This window comes from Drosophila subobscura, chromosome O, assembly GCF_008121235.1.
Source record: "Drosophila subobscura isolate 14011-0131.10 chromosome O, UCBerk_Dsub_1.0, whole genome shotgun sequence".
Lineage (NCBI taxonomy): Eukaryota > Metazoa > Arthropoda > Insecta > Diptera > Drosophilidae > Drosophila > Drosophila subobscura.
Window position 1 is genome coordinate 2,657,809 of NC_048533.1, and position 18,098 is coordinate 2,675,906.

The window sequence follows — 18,098 nt, forward strand, 5'->3', positions numbered from 1 at the left end:
AGATATACAGAAGCTTGAACAAATAAGACAGAACAGTTTTTGGCGGCTATTCTAGTGATGAGCACGCAGGCGATCAATAGGTAGTTATCGAAAATAAAAATACCGACTTGGTAAGTTGGTATTTTGCACCAGCTGATTCAACCAGTACTGGAAAACATTAAATTATTGTGTATTGCTTGCATCTATCTGTCCTTAATTTATTAATTTAGTAAAAGTTAATAATATTTCAACTGGATGCGCTGCGGTGATTTGCAGCAGATGCAGCAGCCTCCAGCACGTGCGTTAACAAATCTGCGTTTTGTTTTTTTATCTCTTGCATCTGCATCTGCACCTGCACTATACCATATAGCATGTAGCACTTCTTTTGCGTGGCGGGGTGTGGTTAAAAGAAGTGGAATATCAAACCAGTGAAGACTCTGTCTGAAAAATGCCTTAGGTCGACGACAATAACAATTTGCTCAGTCGATGTTGGGTATAATTTATGCCAAAACTGAGAAGAGAGCTACGTGCTTCGTTTATTGAATTTGAATGTTGATTTGGTGATGTGATGCAAAATTGAAGTCGGCGCTCGCTCTATGAGTATTGTGTATGTGTGTGCCCCAAGCATCTGATTATGTGAAAACAACATAAAACATTTGCTTTTACTTGCTTTAATGATGCACTCCATAGGTTCGATCAACTGCGTTCAAGAGGAATAAATAGCAGGTGGGTTAGTGTGGACCGGCAATGTGCTTTTCAAGATGTCCCGGCTTGCTGATTACTTTGTAATTGTTGGCTACGACAGCGATAAAGAGAGTAAGTAAAGTGTACACATGAATTGCATTGCATTGCAGTTGGAATGTACTATAAAATGTACTACATGTTTTCTTTGCAGAGACTGCGAGCAATGTGTGTGGGCAGCCAATATGCGGAAAAATTGTTCAACGCTTTCCAGAGAAAGATTGGCCCGACACGCCGTTTATCGACGGAATTGAATGGGTGCGTCTTCCTTCTTTCGTTTCGCATACACACAAATAGTGATACATACTGTTCCGTTTGCATACATTTTATCTGTTTGCAACAGTTCTGCCAGCCCCTGGGATGGAATTTATCGTATGAAAAACAAGAGCCCAAATTTTTCATTTCTGTTCTCACGGACATCGATGCCAATAAGCATTACTGTGCGTGCCTGAGCTTCCACGAGACGCTGGCCATCACACAGACGAGAAGCGTGGACGATGAGGACGAGACCATAGGAGGTAGCAGCAGGCTGCTGGGCGCGGTAGCCTCGCTGGAATCGGGTATCGCTGAAGCGACATCTCAAAATACACACCACAGCGTCATGTATGCGCCAAAGTGTTTGGTGCTGATATCACGCCTGGACTGTGCCGAGACCTTTAAGGTAAGGAAAAGGCTATAAGTCTGGTAAGCCTGCCCCTAACTTGAACCTATTTTCGGTTGCAGAATTGCCTGGGGACGATGTACACGGTGTACATCGAGAACTTGTCATATGCCATGGAGACACTGATAGGAAACATCCTTGGCTGCATTCAAGTGCCCCCCGCGGGAGGGCCGCAGGTCAGGTTTTCGATTGGAGCTGGGGACAAGCAATCGCTTCAGCCACCGCAAAGTTCCTCGCTGCCCACAACCGGCAGTGGTGTGCATTTCCTTTTTAAGCAACTGGGAATTAAGAACGTCCTCATACTCCTCTGCGCAGTGATGACGGAAAACAAAATCCTTTTCCTCTCGAAATGCTACTGGCACTTGACGGAGAGCTGCAAGGCTTTGGTGGCTCTGATGTACCCGTTTCGATATACGCATGTCTACATACCCATACTGCCGGCACCTCTCACCGAAGTACTGTCCACTCCCACGCCCTTCATTATGGGAATACACAGCTCGCTGCAAACTGAAATTACGGATCTCCTGGATGTCATTGTCGTAGATTTGGATGGCGGTCTCGTCACCATTCCGGAGGCCCTTACACCCCCGGTCCCCATTCTGCCATCACCTCTGTGGGAGCAGACGCAGAATCTGCTCAGTATGATACTCTTCCCGAACCTTGCGCAGGCAGATCTCGCGTTTCCCACCCAAGAGCGCCCGGCTGCACTGGCCAAGACAGATGCCCAGATTGACAAGGAACTTCGTGCCATTTTCATGCGGCTCTTTGCCCAGCTGCTGCAGGGCTATCGCTCTTGCCTGACCATAATTCGGATCCATCCGAAGACCGTCATCACCTTCCACAAGGCTGGTTTTCTCGGCGCTCGCGATCTGATAGAGAGCGAGTTTTTGTTTCGCGTCTTGGATAGCATGTTTTTCACGACGTTCGTCAATGAGCGAGGACCTCCTTGGCGTGCCTCGGATGCATGGGATGAACTCTACAGCTCTATGAACGAGCTGCTCAAACTGGAAGCTCAGAATCGGAATCTCGTGAGTAGAGGGCCCGGCCCCAATACTAAGAGCATACTAAATCCACCCTTAACTACATTTGTGTTGCAGATAATACCACATATCCAGGAATTGGGACGCACTCTCTTCGATAATGAAAGCTCCTTTGCGCATAGCAATTATGCCCAGAAGGTTTTGCGTCCACCGGAGGGAGCCTTTCAGCGCATACATCAGCCCTCTTTCCCGCGCATCAGTGTGGAAAAGGTAGAGCTGATTATTCAGGAAGGCATTCGAAAGAATGGCGGGGCACCGCGCTTCCACGTGACGCGAAATCAACACCGGATCATTCCCATGGGACCAAGGCTTCCCGAGGCTTTGGATGTGCGTCCAAATGTGCAAAACTCGGCCCGTCGACTGGAGGTGCTGCGCACGTGTGTGTCTTACATCTTTGAGAATCGGATTGCAGATGCACGCAAACTGCTGCCCGCCGTTATGCGCACGCTCAAGCATCGAGACGCAAGGTTGATCCTCTGTAGGGAGCTCTTTGGATACGTGCATGGGAACAAAGCGATCCTGGACCATCAGCAGTTTGAGCTGGTGCTGAGATTCATGAACAAGGCGTTGCAAAATTCATCTGGCGTGGATGAGTATACCGTGGCAGCGGCTCTGCTGCCAATGTCTACGATTTTCTGTAGAAAACTTTCCACGGGAGTGGTGCAGTTTGCGTATACCGAGATACAGGATCATGGAATATGGAAGAATCTTCAGTTCTGGGAATCTACATTCTACCAGGATGTACAGGGCCAAATCAAGGCACTGTATCTGCTGCAGCGTCGCCAGAACGAACACCACAAGGAGGCAAACTGTGTACTGGACGAGGTGCCGCTGGAGGAGCCCACAGCGCTGGAGATAACAGCAGAACAACTGCGGAAGAGCCCCACCATCGAGGAGGAAAAAAAGGCCGAACTGGCCAAGTCCGAGGAGTCCACTTTGTACAGCCAGGCAATACATTTTGCCAACCGAATGGTCTCACTTCTGATTCCACTCGACGTCAATGTGGATGCAGCCAGCAAGCCGAAGCCAGCCTTTCGTTTGGAGGAAAATCAGAGTGTTTCCAACAGGTGGGTGTCCATAAATGTGTCCGCTATTTTATCTATCTTAATAATATTCGACTGTTTTTGGCAGTATTTTGGGCTCCCATAGTCTGAGCGAACATTCCGACGAAGGCTTCGAGGAGAACGATGCCCTGGAAATAGGTGTCACGGTTGGGAAAACAATTTCACGCTTCATTGACTGCGTCTGCACAGAGGGTGGCGTCACATCAGAGCACATACGCAACCTGCACGACATGGTGCCGGGGGTGGTGCACATGCATATAGAGTCCCTAGAGCCGGTTTATTTGGAGGCCAAACGACACCCGCATGTCCAGAAGCCCAAGATTCAAACACCCTGCCTGTTGCCAGGCGAGGAGCTGGTGACCGACCATTTGCGCTGCTTTCTGATACCAGATGGACGCGAGGATGATACGCAATGCCTGATACCCGCCGAAGGAGCTCTGTTCCTCACCAACTATCGTGTTGTCTTCAAAGGTTCGCCCTGCGATCCCCTCTTCTGCGAACAGACCATCGTTCGCTCCTTTCCCATTTCCTCTCTGCTGAAGGAGAAAAAGATATCAGTGCTGTACTTGGCACACCTTGATCAGACGTTGCCGGAGGGCCTGCAGCTTCGCTCCAGTACCTTTCAGCTCCTGAAGGTGGCTTTCGATACGGAGGTGACGCCAGAGCAGATTGAGAATTTTCGAAAAATATTAAGCAAGGCTCGGCATCCATTCGACGAATTCGAGTACTTTGCCTTTCAGTCGTATGGCACTATGCTGCAAGGTGTCGCCCCACTGAAAACAAAGGAGAAATACTCCACGCTTAAGGGATTCGCTAAGAAAACTCTGCTGCGCACGGCCAAAAAGGCTGGGTTCAAGCAGAAGCAGCAGACCAAGCGGAAGCTGGTGACAGACTATGAGCTGGCCGGTGGTGCAGACGCCGTGGAAACCCAATCGATTGACGATGAGCTGGAGGATGGGGACGAATTCGAGTCCCAGAATAATGCATTGCCTCGACTGTTGACCACAAAGGACATGGAACGCATGCGAGAGCGGAGCTATGTGTTGGATTGGAAGCGACTCGGCTTCGATGCAGAGTCCCAGCGTGGATTCCGGATCAGCAATGCCAATGCCAGCTATGCCACCTGTCGCTCGTACCCAGCCATCATTGTTTCGCCTGTGCAGTGCAGCGATGCAGCCATTATACACCTGGGGCGCTACTTTAAGGGCCAGCGCATACCGCTGCCCACCTGGCGGCACGAGAATGGAGCACTGCTCATCCGTGGTGGCCAGCCCAACAGCAAGTCAGTCATCGGAATGCTCAAGAACACCACCGGGGGGAATGCCAATATCCATCACGATGTAACACACTTCCCCGAGCAGGACAAGTATTTCTTGGCTCTAATCAATACGATGCCGAAGCTGGCGCCCCTGAATTTGACCCAGTACACGGGCATGAATCTGTCGATGAGCTCGCTGCTTGGACACGGACACGGCTCTGCCGATGATCGCCCATCGCTCACTCCGGAACTGCCGCGCAAGCACAAAAACAACCTCGATTCTAGCAATGGCAGCAAGTCAAGTGGGGCAACCAAGAGTGGGACAATGAAGGGAAACTCGGCCAATACATCCGCGAATGCCTTCCGCAAGATGCGTCTGTATGCTCTGGGTGAGTAAGATCCTTGCGAGCCTTAGAGGAAGGCTTACACACAAATGTGACGCACTTTTCTTTGTTCTTTGTTTCGTAGGTGAAAAATCACAAGCCAAATCGAATCTGAACGTGGACTACTGTGCAGACTTTATTCCCGTGGACTATCCAGACATTAGGCAATCGAGGCCGGCATTTAAAAAACTTATACGGGCCTGCATGCCCTCGCATAATGCCAGCGATGCCGATGGCCAGAGCTTTGCCAAAATGGTGGAGCAGTCCGATTGGCTGCAGCAAATCTCCTCGCTAATGCAGTTGTCTGGCGCTGTTGTGGATCTCATCGACCTGCAGGAGAGCAGTGTTATGCTGTCTCTGGAGGATGGCTCCGATGTGACCGCTCAGCTGTCATCGATAGCACAGCTCTGCCTGGATCCGTACTACCGCACTCTTGACGGCTTTCGCGTGCTGGTGGAGAAGGAGTGGCTGGCCTTTGGCCATCGGTTTGCGCATCGCAGCAATCTGAAACCCTCGCACGCGAACACAAACATTGCCTTTGCTCCGACATTTCTACAATTTCTTGACGTGGTTCATCAGCTGCAGCGACAGTTTCCCATGGCATTTGAGTTCAATGATTTCTATCTGAGATTCTTGGCGTATCATGTGGTGTCGTGTCGGTTTCGAACGTTTCTCTTCGACTGCGAATTGGAACGGTCGGACTCGGGTATAGCCGCCATGGAGGACAAGCGAGGATCTCTGAATGCAAAGAACATATTTGGCGTGAGTGGCATCGCGTCGAATGGCTCAGATGACGAGTGCAATGTGTACCCTCTCGACTTACGAAGCCCACGAACTCCCACGCAACTGAATCGCATTGGCCATTCCATCTTTGACTACATAGAGAGGCAGCACAACAAGACGCCCATTTTCTACAACTTTCTCTATTCGCCCGACAAGGAGATGACGCTGCGTCCGCAAAACAACGTGGCTGCCCTAGACCTCTGGAGCTACTACACCAATGAGGAACTGGCCCAGGGACCACCATACGATCTGGAAGTCACCACCGTGGATGATGAAATAGATCTGTCCGAAATGAGGGGCAAGCGTATGGTTATTACTGCCGGCTACGACAACATGGAAAAGTGCAATCCCAACGCCTATGTCTGCCTGCTCAGCGAGGTCAAGCACGCGGAGACGGAACGTGGACACCTGCCACAAAAGTGGCTACAGGTCTGGAACAATCTGGTTGTTCCGAAAATAGAGCCGATACCCCATAATGCGTCGCTCGGCAGTATTTTTGTCCAGACGCATCAGCATAAACGGTCCACACTGGAAATCATAATGAAAGGTCGACTGGCGGGCTATCAAGATAAATACTTTCATCCGCATCGCTTTGAGAAGCATCCGTATACGACGCCCACAAATTGCAATCACTGCACAAAGCTGCTTTGGGGGCCCGTTGGATATCGTTGCATGGATTGTGGCAACTCGTATCATGAAAAGTGCACGGAGCTGTCGATGAAGAATTGCACAAAGTACAAGGCCATCGATGGGGCTGTCGGTGCGCCGAATGTAAATATGTCTCAGGGAGACACGGCCAGTATTGCCTCAAGTGCTGCCACCACAGCTAGGACATCCAGTCATCACTTTTACAATCAATTCAGTAGTAACGTGGCTGAAAATCGCACGCACGAGGGGTTAGTATTATGAATTGTGCTTTGCTCCTTTCACTTTAATCCTTTAATTCGATATCCCTTCAGTCATCTCTACAAGCGTGGGGCACTGCTCAAGGGATGGAAGCAGCGCTGGTTCGTCCTCGACTCGATTAAACATCAACTGCGCTACTATGACACGTCAGAGGATACTGCTCCCAAGGGAATTATTGGTAAAAGAGGAACAAAGTGTAATATTTATTTTATTCGTATAAACGATTGGATGTATTGCATTGCAGAATTGGCGGAGGTGCAGTCGGTAACTGCGGCACAACCAACACAAATCGGCGCAAAGGGCGTGGACGAAAAAGGATTCTTTGATGTAACATTCGTACTATTTACAATTCGTACCCCCATTCACATTCCATTTTCAGTTGAAAACATCAAAACGCACCTACAATTTCTATGCCGTCAATGCAAATCTGGCCCAAGAATGGATAGAAAAGTTGCAGGCATGTCTGCAATAAAAAAAGGAGAAGCAAATCCGATGCGGATGTCTATCTGGATTGCCGTTTTGTTGTGTGCTGAATCTTTCATTTTGTTATAGGATAATCCAGGTATTCCAGTTCATGTGCGACGTATGCAACTTCCTTCTTTGGCTCTGTTGTTCATATCATAAAGAAGCAAATTCGGCATACCTTAGCATTTTCTTCGTTCATATTCATTACACACACAAGTGTTTGGCCAAGCAACAAGATCTATAGCCTTTGCGAAATGTGAATACGTGAAGGAACCTACAAAGTTATGTGATTAAACAACAAAATATGATGATAACTAACGATAAAAACGGAAAAACGCCAACCCAGCAACAATTTTTATATACATTTTTGATATATATGTATATGTATATATAGCTATAGCTATATGCATAAATATAAATCTACATACACATATAGGGATATAGAAAAATTACCAAAGAATATTCCACCTTTGTTGCGCAATTGAAATGAATTGAGATTTCTGAATTGCTTCCATTAAATTAAACATAAACTAAACCTTTGTATGATTAAACGCTTTGCTTTATTTATTACCATATAGTAAATCAATATATAATACATATTTTTAATGCAATTATTTGTGGCCTAAACGATACGATACGATATATATATATACATTTAGAAACAAATGCGCTTGGTATGGTATTTATTTCGTATCTCTTCATTCATCCATTCAGCATCCATCATAGGAACGTTGTCCAGTAGACAATGTTGAGTATAAAGAACGAAAATGGGAAGAAAAAGCGCGAGAATTTATCTATATAAATGGCTGTAGCATGGCCATGGCAGAATGTGTCATATTGAGGCTCAATTATCGATTCACGATGGTGATGCTGTAACATTGAAACATCGAAACTTTCTTTAAAAATACTTTGCTCACAATGTATTAGAAAAACTCACCTTTAGATCATCCATATCAGTGATATTCTCATCCGAGTATCCTTTCATGGCCTTGGTGGCCACGGGGCCCATGTAATTGTTCACTACAGCAAACTCCATCAGTGAGAGAAACACAAACACTGAGCAGGATGACATCCATACATCTATCGCCTTGACATACGACACGGGCGGCAGCGACTGTTGGGATTGTGTGTTCTGTGTGGCCAATGTGAGCAAGGAGGTTACACCGAGGGTGACTCTGGCCGGTATGGCTTCCGGCTTAATCCAAAAGGATATCCATGACATGACCACAATAAGGGCAGAGGGTATATATGTATGGAATAAATGGTAGCCCAATCGTCGTCTCAAATTGAACACAATGGCTAGGCAGGTGAAGTTGCCTAAGAGGAAGGTACATATGTACGGGCACTAATCATTAAATGAAAACCCTTCTGCTTACCGGTTGAGTACTCTATGGTGCAATCCGTCGTGTAGTTGTTGGAAATGTCCAATTGAGGCAGCTCTATCTCTGCATTGACCACAAGTGGATCGGTCATATTCCAAATAAAGACCAAGTCCTCCACTGTATGGGATACTGTCATTGAAAACTCAATTAAAATTATCAATTATCAATAACAATTTGTACGAGTACATACATATCGAATAAGAGGCAAGAGTAAAGTTTAGAGCATAAATAGCAACAAAAGAATAATTCTTATTCACTATTAAACATATTTCCACCTACAACTCTCGATCATCATGGAACAGATTTGTGTGTCATGCGGATAGGACTCGAATTTCATGGCGCAGGACAGAACCAACGTTAGCTTCGACATGTAGAGCAACGTTTTGTCGTGATATAACCAAAGATAGTGATTCGGTATGCTCATTTCATGGAAAGTAACCTTTTTGGCATTCTTAAAGAAGCAATCGGGCCGCCAAATACTGTGCAGCCAATCCACATCCAGTATACGATACTGTTCGCTCATGTTCTCGGGCAGCCGTAGTCGAGGATCGCGCCAGCTTTGTGCAAGAAATATGTCCGTCACGTAGGTCTACAGAAATAAGAGATCATCAGAAATCGAACATAAATGGCAAGTATGGAAAGGAAAGGGGCTTAACATACCATTGATTCCTCGTTAATTGAATCCAGGGAGAGTACGGTAACGTGGAAGTAAACGACCGTTGGCTGGCCCAAAAGTTTGGGGGCACGGTTCTTATCGTATGTTTTCGACGGTATGGGCAATATGTCGGGCAGCGATAAACTCGATTCGTAATGGGAAACCAGCTCTGCGCTCTCCGTGTTGTTCCTATCAGGAGAATAAAATGTAATGGAGACAGACAACCTTGTAGAACTTTTAATGAAAAGTGCATCCATTTCATGCCATTACGTTGGGTATTTACCTGAAACCATGAACACAATTGCACAGCAAAATCGATTTCTCGACTATATGCAAAATGATTGCTACTGCCATAAGGCATTTGTATTTTCCCAATTGATTAATAATTTGTTGCATTATGAACACAAAACTTAACTTTGAATTTTAATTGTGATACGAGTACGAGTACGATGTAGTGTTTCACGACACATTGCTCTGCAGTCCATGTCATTTTTCGAATTTTCCGAATTTATGAAATTTAACTTGATCGCATTATGCAATAAATGCTGTGAATTTCTTCGGTTTGGTTCTTTTGTGTAGCAAAACCAAGTTATTTACACGATTGTGAGGCACTGCAAAGTGTGATAAATTAATTTCTAAGGTTTCATTCGTTTTCATTGGCATTCCTCACACACAACTTTTCAATTTGACAACTGACCCCGGTCTGCGAAAGCAGGCAGAACAATTATGCGTAAACGGTGTGACAGACATACGACAGGGGACTTCATTTAAATATGCAAAATAGTATTAACAGATATAATGCAACATCAAAGTTTATGCTCTACGTAATTGCGCAATTTGAAAGACTTTCTGCAAATCAAATGAGCCGCCAACTATCGCTGCCACCTTGCTCTATCGGCTGTCGACACACAAAAACACATCGATATTTTCCTCAGAGCCATCGATGGTTGCGCCAACAGCTGTTTCATCAATTGCAGTAACATTTAAGGGTATATTATCAAAATTCGGGATATTTTAATTAATTATATTCAATAATATAGAGGATCCAAATTCCCATACGAATGTTTTTCAAATGCCCCCCCCTCGTTAATCGAGGAGTTTTTCTCTTATGTATTTTACCGTTGGCAACATCATTTCTATGGGCCAGCAACATACTGCGAAAAATGAACAGCATTGTTCCCCAACATTGGCACGAAATAAGCAACATTTAGTACACCTCATGTATTGCCTAGAATTGAGAAACTTTTGGAAATCTCAGGATCCAATCAATGCAATAACAAGTCAATCTGCTAGAAGTCCATCTTAACGAATTATAGATTACACACTCGACAAAATCCAACTTGTTATACCTGGTACTGGAAGAGTTAATAGGGTATATTGTACTTATTTGTTCACAAAGTGGATGTATGTAATGCAGAGAAGGAAACGTTTTCGACCCCACAAAGTGTATATATTCTTGATTAGCATCAATAGTCGAGTCGATATAGGCCTGTCTGTCCGTCCTTACGAGCGCCTGGATCTCAGAGACCATAACAGCTAGAGCCACCAAATTTTGCATCCAGTTGGCAAACAAGGTTATTTTTTCATCCAGTTGAAAATCTACTCCCCGCCATTATGTCGCTGAATTGAAGATCAGATTGGACCAGAATGAACGATCTGTGCCACAACGGCAAGATGGAGAAATACTTGGTTGAGTTATTCTGAGTCGGATCTCAGGATTGTCGGAGGCATAGTCGTCTGTATCGTAGATATGGTTGTCGGTTTTAGAATATAGTCGTTTTCTTTTTTTTTTTTTTTTGAATTGTCGTTTTGTTTTGGGATGTGTTCGAGATGTCCGAACAGTTGGTACATTGTGGGCTTGGGAATTACTCAGCCCTGGGATGACTGACTAACCGGCCTTTCCCCACCACCAAAAAGGTTCGTAACATTTTGTTGGTTGACCTTTTTAGACCTTAAACTTAGTATGGAAACATTCAAAAAAATGTTGTGAAAACTAGCCAATCTTGTGGAGAATGAATTGATAAATCGGGTAAAATAATAATTTTGGAGCTTAGACTTCCTAACTAGCTAGTAATATCAAATAGAACATAAGAGTAGAGGAATATGATCTAAGATTACGGTATATTTACGGTGTATTTTTAAAATGAGAAGGTATATTTTGGTATACTTTTGAGGGCTTACCGATAATTCCGCGGTCACACTGGCTAGATGTCCAAAATTGATTTTTGAAATTTTTAAATAATAAATATAAGAGCAAGTGCATTGGACCGAATGAAATAAATCACCACCATCGAGAACCACACCACGCTTGAAGTAAGCATGGGAGCGAGCAGCAAGTGTGAAGGTAAGATAAGTGTTTAAATCTGCATGCCAATATTTCGCCGTGTCGTGTGGGGTGGTGACACGGAGGTGGGAGGTGACTTCATCTCCTTTGTTGTCCGCCTGTGCAGTGCTGCGGCGCATTGTGCAACTTGTGGATATTGATTAATTGCAAGAAACTAAAGATACATACACTTTGGAATTTCGTTATAGGGGGAATCGGAAATTAGAACTACAGACAGACCTTTCCAATCGTTACTATCCAAATCGCGGACGACTTTAAAAACCATCACAATGGATATAATGGAGCCACCAAAAGTCAACAACAACATGAGCAACATGAACAAAGTGTCCCCCGTTGACAAGATGAGCTCCAGCATCAACAGCACACTGGAAGACACAACGCCCAGCGATTCAGGGGTGCAGTTGCTCGATTCCGAGAACAGCGATGTGATGCTGGAGTCCATGTGCTCCTATGAGGAGAGCTCGAGACCCATGAAAGTCACTTCACCAGAATTACCTTCAATGGATCCGAACTCCAATGTGGCACCGGCTGAGTCCATGATTACTAGTGACTGTTCGACCTTTGACACCACTGAGAAAATTGTGTATAGGCGAAAGGTTCACAAGACTTCATCCACATCCAAAGCCCCGAAAAAGCGCGTATCCTTTCACGAGGATATTCTGAAAAACACTCGCACCGACAATATTCACATAGAACATGGCTTTATAACGTACAAAAATGGCCGCAAGCTGGCCTTTGCGAACTCTGCGGGTGTGGCCGGAGCACCCGGCCGGTATTCCTGGTGCCCGGAGCGAGATCGTTTCGAGGGACCCAATGAGATCTCTGCAGCTGGCAGAGACGATGATGATGGCGAAGATGCTATGGCTGGCGGTGGCAGAGGTCGCAAGCGACATTTGGTGTATAGAAATGCCTGCTCGGATGTGCTAGACTATGTCAACACGGACATGTTCGATACGAATGAGCCTGTTGGCCTGCAGTACGACACTTCGGGTGTGTTCGAATATACCCCGTCTGCACAGAAACAGGCAGAGCCTGTCCTTTATAATTGCGTTTGTAGCAGCTCCAACTCCAGCCTGGACTCGGATGAACAGGACAAGAACTCCAACTCCAACAATCGAAAGCAATACGAGCAGGCCAAGAGCAGCTCTTGTGATTGCATAGGCATGAGTAATGCAAACAATAATTTAATTGGTAAGGCAAAAGAAGACTCCGGGTAACTTAATCGTTATATCTATATATATGTATATCTATAATCTCTATCAAATAGGTGACAACTGCTACTACTCGGAGCCCAATATCGGCGATGTCGATGGTCCCACAATGAAATCTGTTTGGAACAAGGAGAAAAAGCCAAAGTCCAGCTGCCTTAAGAAAACAAAACGTCAGACGAACATCATTCTGGAACAAGATCTCAACGGCCGTGTCAAGACCTTTAATGTGCACGACATTAAGCATCAACTACTAGACAACAGCAGCAAGATGATCTTTGGATCATTGAAAAGTATTTTCACGATGCCCCTGCCAGAGCGCGGGGTGCCCGAAGGCTCTGAGGACCTTCAGGCGGTGGTAGAGTGCGTGCCAGAGCTGGAGCACACTCTGGAAACGAAAGCAAATCGTCCACAGGAGTCCCCAACGCTCAAACCCAAGCCATTCCTGAGCAAAAGTCTCGATGGCAATAAGCAGACACAGTCGGTTAAGAAATTTGTGCACAACGTAGATGAGCAGCTTCGGCACAAAAATGATGACAGCTCCGTGGAAGCCTCGCCCACGGAGACAAAACCATCGCACACTTTGCAACGTCAGGAGGAGTTCGATAAGGAAACAGCCGCCATAAGCAGCATTCCCAATGAATTCCGCAGTAAATTTATTATCAATTGCGAAAGCACAGTCTTCGAGCACACTGGTGTGTCCTACGAGACTGGGCAACCGCAACCAGAATTCTCCAGCACAGCCCAGCACTCCAGTGTAGCCAGTTTGCTAGAGCAAAACACACCCATTGCCGAGCCAGCAGCTAATCAGATAAAGAAGTCGTTCATGGATGCACCCATAGCCAAGACGTTTAGCAATTTCTTTCGCAGCCTTAAGGAAAGCACAAGTGCTGTGGGAACTCCAATTGAACATCCAGAAGAAAAAGCAGCCCCAGATGATTGTGCTGGTAAGAAAATGTAAACAAATCTATAATCTTATGTTATAATGTTTAATTTATTTAACAGCTTTAAAAATGCCTAAGCCGCAACAACAGCAAGCGCCATCCAGCTGCAAGCTGTACAGAAATCACTCATCATCTACCTTATCTGAACCGACAAGTTCCACCAACAACAGCGGCAGCCACCACATCAACCAACAAGCTAATAATACAGATCGCCATTCGCGTCACCTGCCCTCTCCTCTGAAGAAGCATGGCCAGCCAATGCAACCAACTCGATACTACGACCAGCAGCTGCTCCACAGTCGTAGCCTTCACAGCCCCAACAGCTATCTGGCAGCCCACGGGGGTGGCTGCGGGGGTCCTGGCGGAAGCGGAAGCGGACGCGACTCAAAAAGCACCATCCTAAGCGAGGAATACGATGATATACTCACAATAACCACCACAGATACGACCAATGATAAGCGTTCCATGGACAGCGATCTGGTCATCATTGACTACACCGATGTGGACTATGCTCACCTTCTGAAACCTCCAGCACCTGCAGCCAAAACCTCATTAATCAATCGATTCCTACGAAATGTCACCCAGAAGAAAATACTAGAAACCTCCATTCGGAAGAACAATTTCTTCGCGGATAAACTACGAAACGAACAGAGGCTCTATGTCAAGGGGGCTCGACCCAAGAACTATGAGCTAATAGACGACCTCAATGCGGAGATCGCAATGGAGATTGAAATGTGTGGAGCGAGCTCCCCGCGCCGGGAGCTGGCTGTGAGCCTTGATACGGCTACGCCAGAGAGTGTATCCAGCTTTGAGCTTGGCATTGGAGAAATATCGATTGAATTGTTTCATGGAAAAAGTCTGCTGAATTTACGAGATTCCAAGGAGCAGCTTTTGAAGGTGTTCAAGCTCTATACGGGTTACAGCACCGAGGGCGTTATGACCCCAGTCTTGGTCTTACTTACTGACAGGACACTATATGTGGCAGATCTGGATCGGGATAGCCTGTGCGCCAAGTTCGTTTTGGCCTACAAAGACTTAGATGTCATTTTGGTGAGTACTCTCTGGTTCAGTTCATTGTGATCTCTATCTATAATAATTCGAATTCCAATAATTCAAGATGGGTCCCTTCGGCAATACGGTTCTTCTGAGTAACAGCATGCGGGACATGCAGCAAGTTTTACTGTCAGGTGGACCATATCCAGCCGGATCCCTTGTTGCCAACTTGGAGCTTTGTGCCAGACGCAGCGGCGCCACTCTACCGGCTGTGGGTCAACTGACATTAGAGCACTTGGCCCCGCTGCAGGCTTTTGTTCGAGCCAACAGTTGTGTGGGCCGGGATGAACGCTGGCTATTCTATGCCGTTGTCAATGTGCCAGCTGTCGATTCACTGAGAGCAGACTCACCTGGTGAGCCCCTGGGACCATCCATTCGAGGATTCCTCATGCATCGACGGCTTAAGGAAACAGCAACCACGACAGCTGCGAGCAGGGTGCACTGGCAAGCGGGATACTTTTTATTGAAGTCCGTTGGAGTTTCAAGCTTTTTAATGATAAATTAATCGAATCGAATTATTTTTTATAGAGCCGGCGTCTTGTATATGTTTAATGACTCCACCCAGAATCTTCCCAGTTGGGCCATGGCTCTTGCCGAATGTCAAGGTGCCCGACGGACACTCAAGTCCGAGCGCCCTCATTGCTTTGAGATTATGTTAAAAGGTGAACTCCTGCAAATGGCCGCTCCAGATGAGTATGTCGCGTCCGAATGGCTGCAAGCCCTTCTGCAATCGGCCACTGGAGTAAGTCATAATACAATTAAATTAAACCCTTAAACAGTATGTTGAATTCTGATTTGATTTTAGCATTTCATACCGCAAGAGAAACACAAAACCTTGGGCTGCACTTTGATCGTTACGGAAAATCACTTGATAACCTTGCGGGAAGATTTTTCGTCACCATTGAGGCCACTCAACCATCAGGTGGATACTAACGTAGTTCCACAAACCAAACAACTCTTATGTGAAGAAGAGCTATTGAGTGTTTTTGAAACCAGTAGCCTAGTACGTATATTGAATATCGTATGCCATAAATATGAACAACTTAATGCTTACATATTGTTTTCAGATGGGCTCTACAATGAGTACGCCGACTCGGGGCACTCAACGATCTTTCTCTTCTTTAAGCTCCACGCCTACGAAAAATGGAAACGATCCGGAAATACCTAAGGAAAATTCGTCCCCTCCTGGAACATCACAGCGAATGAGTAGTGTCTATGGAAAGAACTCTGGTCTGGCAATACTTACTTGTGGGGACATTAAAGCCATGACTGGCATTAAGATAACATCTCGTACCGAGACCTGGTGGTGCATACTGGAGTTCTCGTGTCAAGAGGCGCCCTTGGAAAGTGTCGATGATTTGGTTATCTTTTTTGCCAGCAGCATGGAAATGCAACGCTTTTTGCGATTACTGGAACAGTTGTGGCAGGCCAAGAATGTATGTAGGATCAAATGGGTCCCACAATCCTTTTAATAATTACATCATTTTGGTCAAATTTTAGAACGATCTATTTCCAATAACAATACTGGACGACGGTGACGATTTAGCCGAGCAGTGTACCCTTCTTTATATAGAGACTAATCGAGCATGGGAGCCCCTGCTATCGGCTGCAATGGGTTAAGGCGCTTAGTGCTCAAGCTTATATATCCCCATTTACAAACCTAAATATACACCATTTATTTCCATGAATAATTATGTCTAAAGTGTTAAAAATACTATCCAGAATACTCAAACTAGCTAAAGAACATTAGTATTTATATGCGAACGTAGTCGGTATTATATATTACATTTGTATTTTCAATTTTGTATTGCCTGCTGCCTTCGCTTGACTCATTTCATTGATTTGCGCTGTTGTTAAAACTACATTGTATGTATGTATGTATATTTTTGTGATATTAAACGTAAACCTTTCTAATCATTTTCTTAGGTTGTATTTCAGTTATATTTATTTTTAAAATTAAATATTCCTACCTTTTATAAATATGAAAATACAATACGTAAATGAATCTACTTATACGAGTATCAACTCAAAAATATAATTAAATAAAATATGTTGTTTCAATAATGGTCTACTGGTACATATGTATGTAAATATGTATGTATGTAATATGTAATATTATGTACAGTGCAATATTTTATTATGCAGAAGGGGGGGATTTGTTTTGTTACAGAATTCCGCAGTTCAATGCATGCAATTCCATTTCAATTAGCAAAGATTAAATGCCGTGCCTCCTTACGCTCTCAGCCACATCTCAACCTTTGCCAAAAGGAATAAACGTTATTATGCCCCTATGTACTTGTGAACACACATGCTACATACTAAGTATTTTTTTATATTATCTTAAGCTCTTTGAATGATGAGCCTTGGTGTTTTCAATTATTACAAATGGTGATAGGGTTGAGCAGTCCGAGTAAATGTGAGGTGGTTTCCTATTCTCTAGGCCGCGCATCAGTTGCAGCAGCCGCGGGGAAGCAATCTACATACATACATATGTACATAAATATATACATACATATACATATGCATGCCTACATATGTATGTATCTTTCGAAATGATGGTCTTTAGAGGATGCTGAAGAGGGATACGAGTTAAGTGTGTTTGTATGAACAAACACATATGTATGTACATATGCATGTACATATCTGCAGGTTTAATTTACTCTATGTATGCACATATTATGAATGTACACATACATATGTACATATGAATGTATGTACATAGATACATATGTTTTGTTTCTAGACAGTAAAAAGTTCCAGTGATCGAGTAACACGGAAACTCTCCGAAATCATTTCGTACACTTATGCAAAACATATAATTACAATAATGGGAAAATGTGGATATAAATTCATTAAAAACAACAATGTACACGTATGTATGTATGTACATATGCATGTACATATATATGTATGTAACAGTTGCAGCTCAAAAATCAAGCTAAACAAAGCATTGCATTCAAACGTCCAAGAGGGAGAGAGAGTGAAAGAAAAAAGAGAGAGAGAATGAGGAATATGGAGAGAATGGGAGAGAAACGTAAAAAAACTCCAACCCTCTTAATAAGTCAAACGAGTAGAAGACAAGACTGCAACAGGAAAAAACAAGAATGAGAAAAATATACAGACACACAAACGTGCACATGTACATTCTCACACATTCAGCTCAACATACATATAAAAGAGAATTTTCAGTCGCAGCGACTTGAACATGCGCTACCATGTTTTAAATATTATT

The 18,098-nt window shown here is 44.7% G+C and overlaps 3 protein-coding genes across 5 annotated transcripts; 2 read left to right on the forward strand and 1 right to left on the reverse strand.

Annotated features, from left to right (window-relative positions):
• The first annotated feature begins 48 nt into the window (after positions 1–48).
• On the forward strand, positions 49–7,718 carry LOC117898379 (myotubularin-related protein 13). 2 transcript variants are annotated; one of them, XM_034807723.1, is made up of 11 exons: positions 50–277; positions 670–795; positions 875–978; positions 1,064–1,381; positions 1,444–2,409; positions 2,479–3,488; positions 3,553–5,132; positions 5,212–6,805; positions 6,869–6,993; positions 7,060–7,142; positions 7,195–7,718. In XM_034807723.1, the coding sequence occupies exons 2-11, from the start codon at positions 741–743 to the stop codon at positions 7,285–7,287; spliced, it is 5,928 nt and encodes a 1,975-aa protein (XP_034663614.1). In that variant the 5' UTR covers positions 50–277; positions 670–740; the 3' UTR covers positions 7,288–7,718. The 2 variants fall into 2 exon arrangements, with proteins under 2 accessions (XP_034663613.1, XP_034663614.1); XM_034807722.1 differs by having other exon boundaries at positions 49–277; positions 1,444–3,488.
• A 103-nt stretch (positions 7,719–7,821) lies between these two features.
• On the reverse strand, positions 7,822–10,036 carry LOC117898383 (glycine receptor subunit alpha-4). Of its 2 annotated transcripts, none has more exons than XM_034807738.1 (6): positions 9,601–10,036; positions 9,323–9,506; positions 8,942–9,251; positions 8,657–8,791; positions 8,218–8,579; positions 7,822–8,150 (listed from the first exon to the last, which is right to left on the reverse strand). In XM_034807738.1, exons 1-6 carry the CDS (start codon positions 9,711–9,713, stop codon positions 8,001–8,003), a joined length of 1,254 nt encoding a protein of 417 aa, XP_034663629.1. In that variant the 5' UTR covers positions 9,714–10,036; the 3' UTR covers positions 7,822–8,000. The 2 variants fall into 2 exon arrangements, with proteins under 2 accessions (XP_034663629.1, XP_034663628.1); XM_034807737.1 differs by having other exon boundaries at positions 8,218–8,597; positions 9,601–10,029.
• A 1,469-nt stretch (positions 10,037–11,505) lies between these two features.
• On the forward strand, positions 11,506–16,829 carry LOC117897064. Its single transcript, XM_034805667.1, has 9 exons — positions 11,506–11,661; positions 11,850–12,852; positions 12,929–13,816; positions 13,875–14,863; positions 14,931–15,334; positions 15,395–15,608; positions 15,672–15,869; positions 15,934–16,302; positions 16,367–16,829. The coding sequence occupies exons 2-9, from the start codon at positions 11,931–11,933 to the stop codon at positions 16,484–16,486; spliced, it is 4,104 nt and encodes a 1,367-aa protein (XP_034661558.1). The 5' UTR covers positions 11,506–11,661; positions 11,850–11,930; the 3' UTR covers positions 16,487–16,829.
• The last annotated feature ends 1,269 nt before the right edge of the window (positions 16,830–18,098 follow it).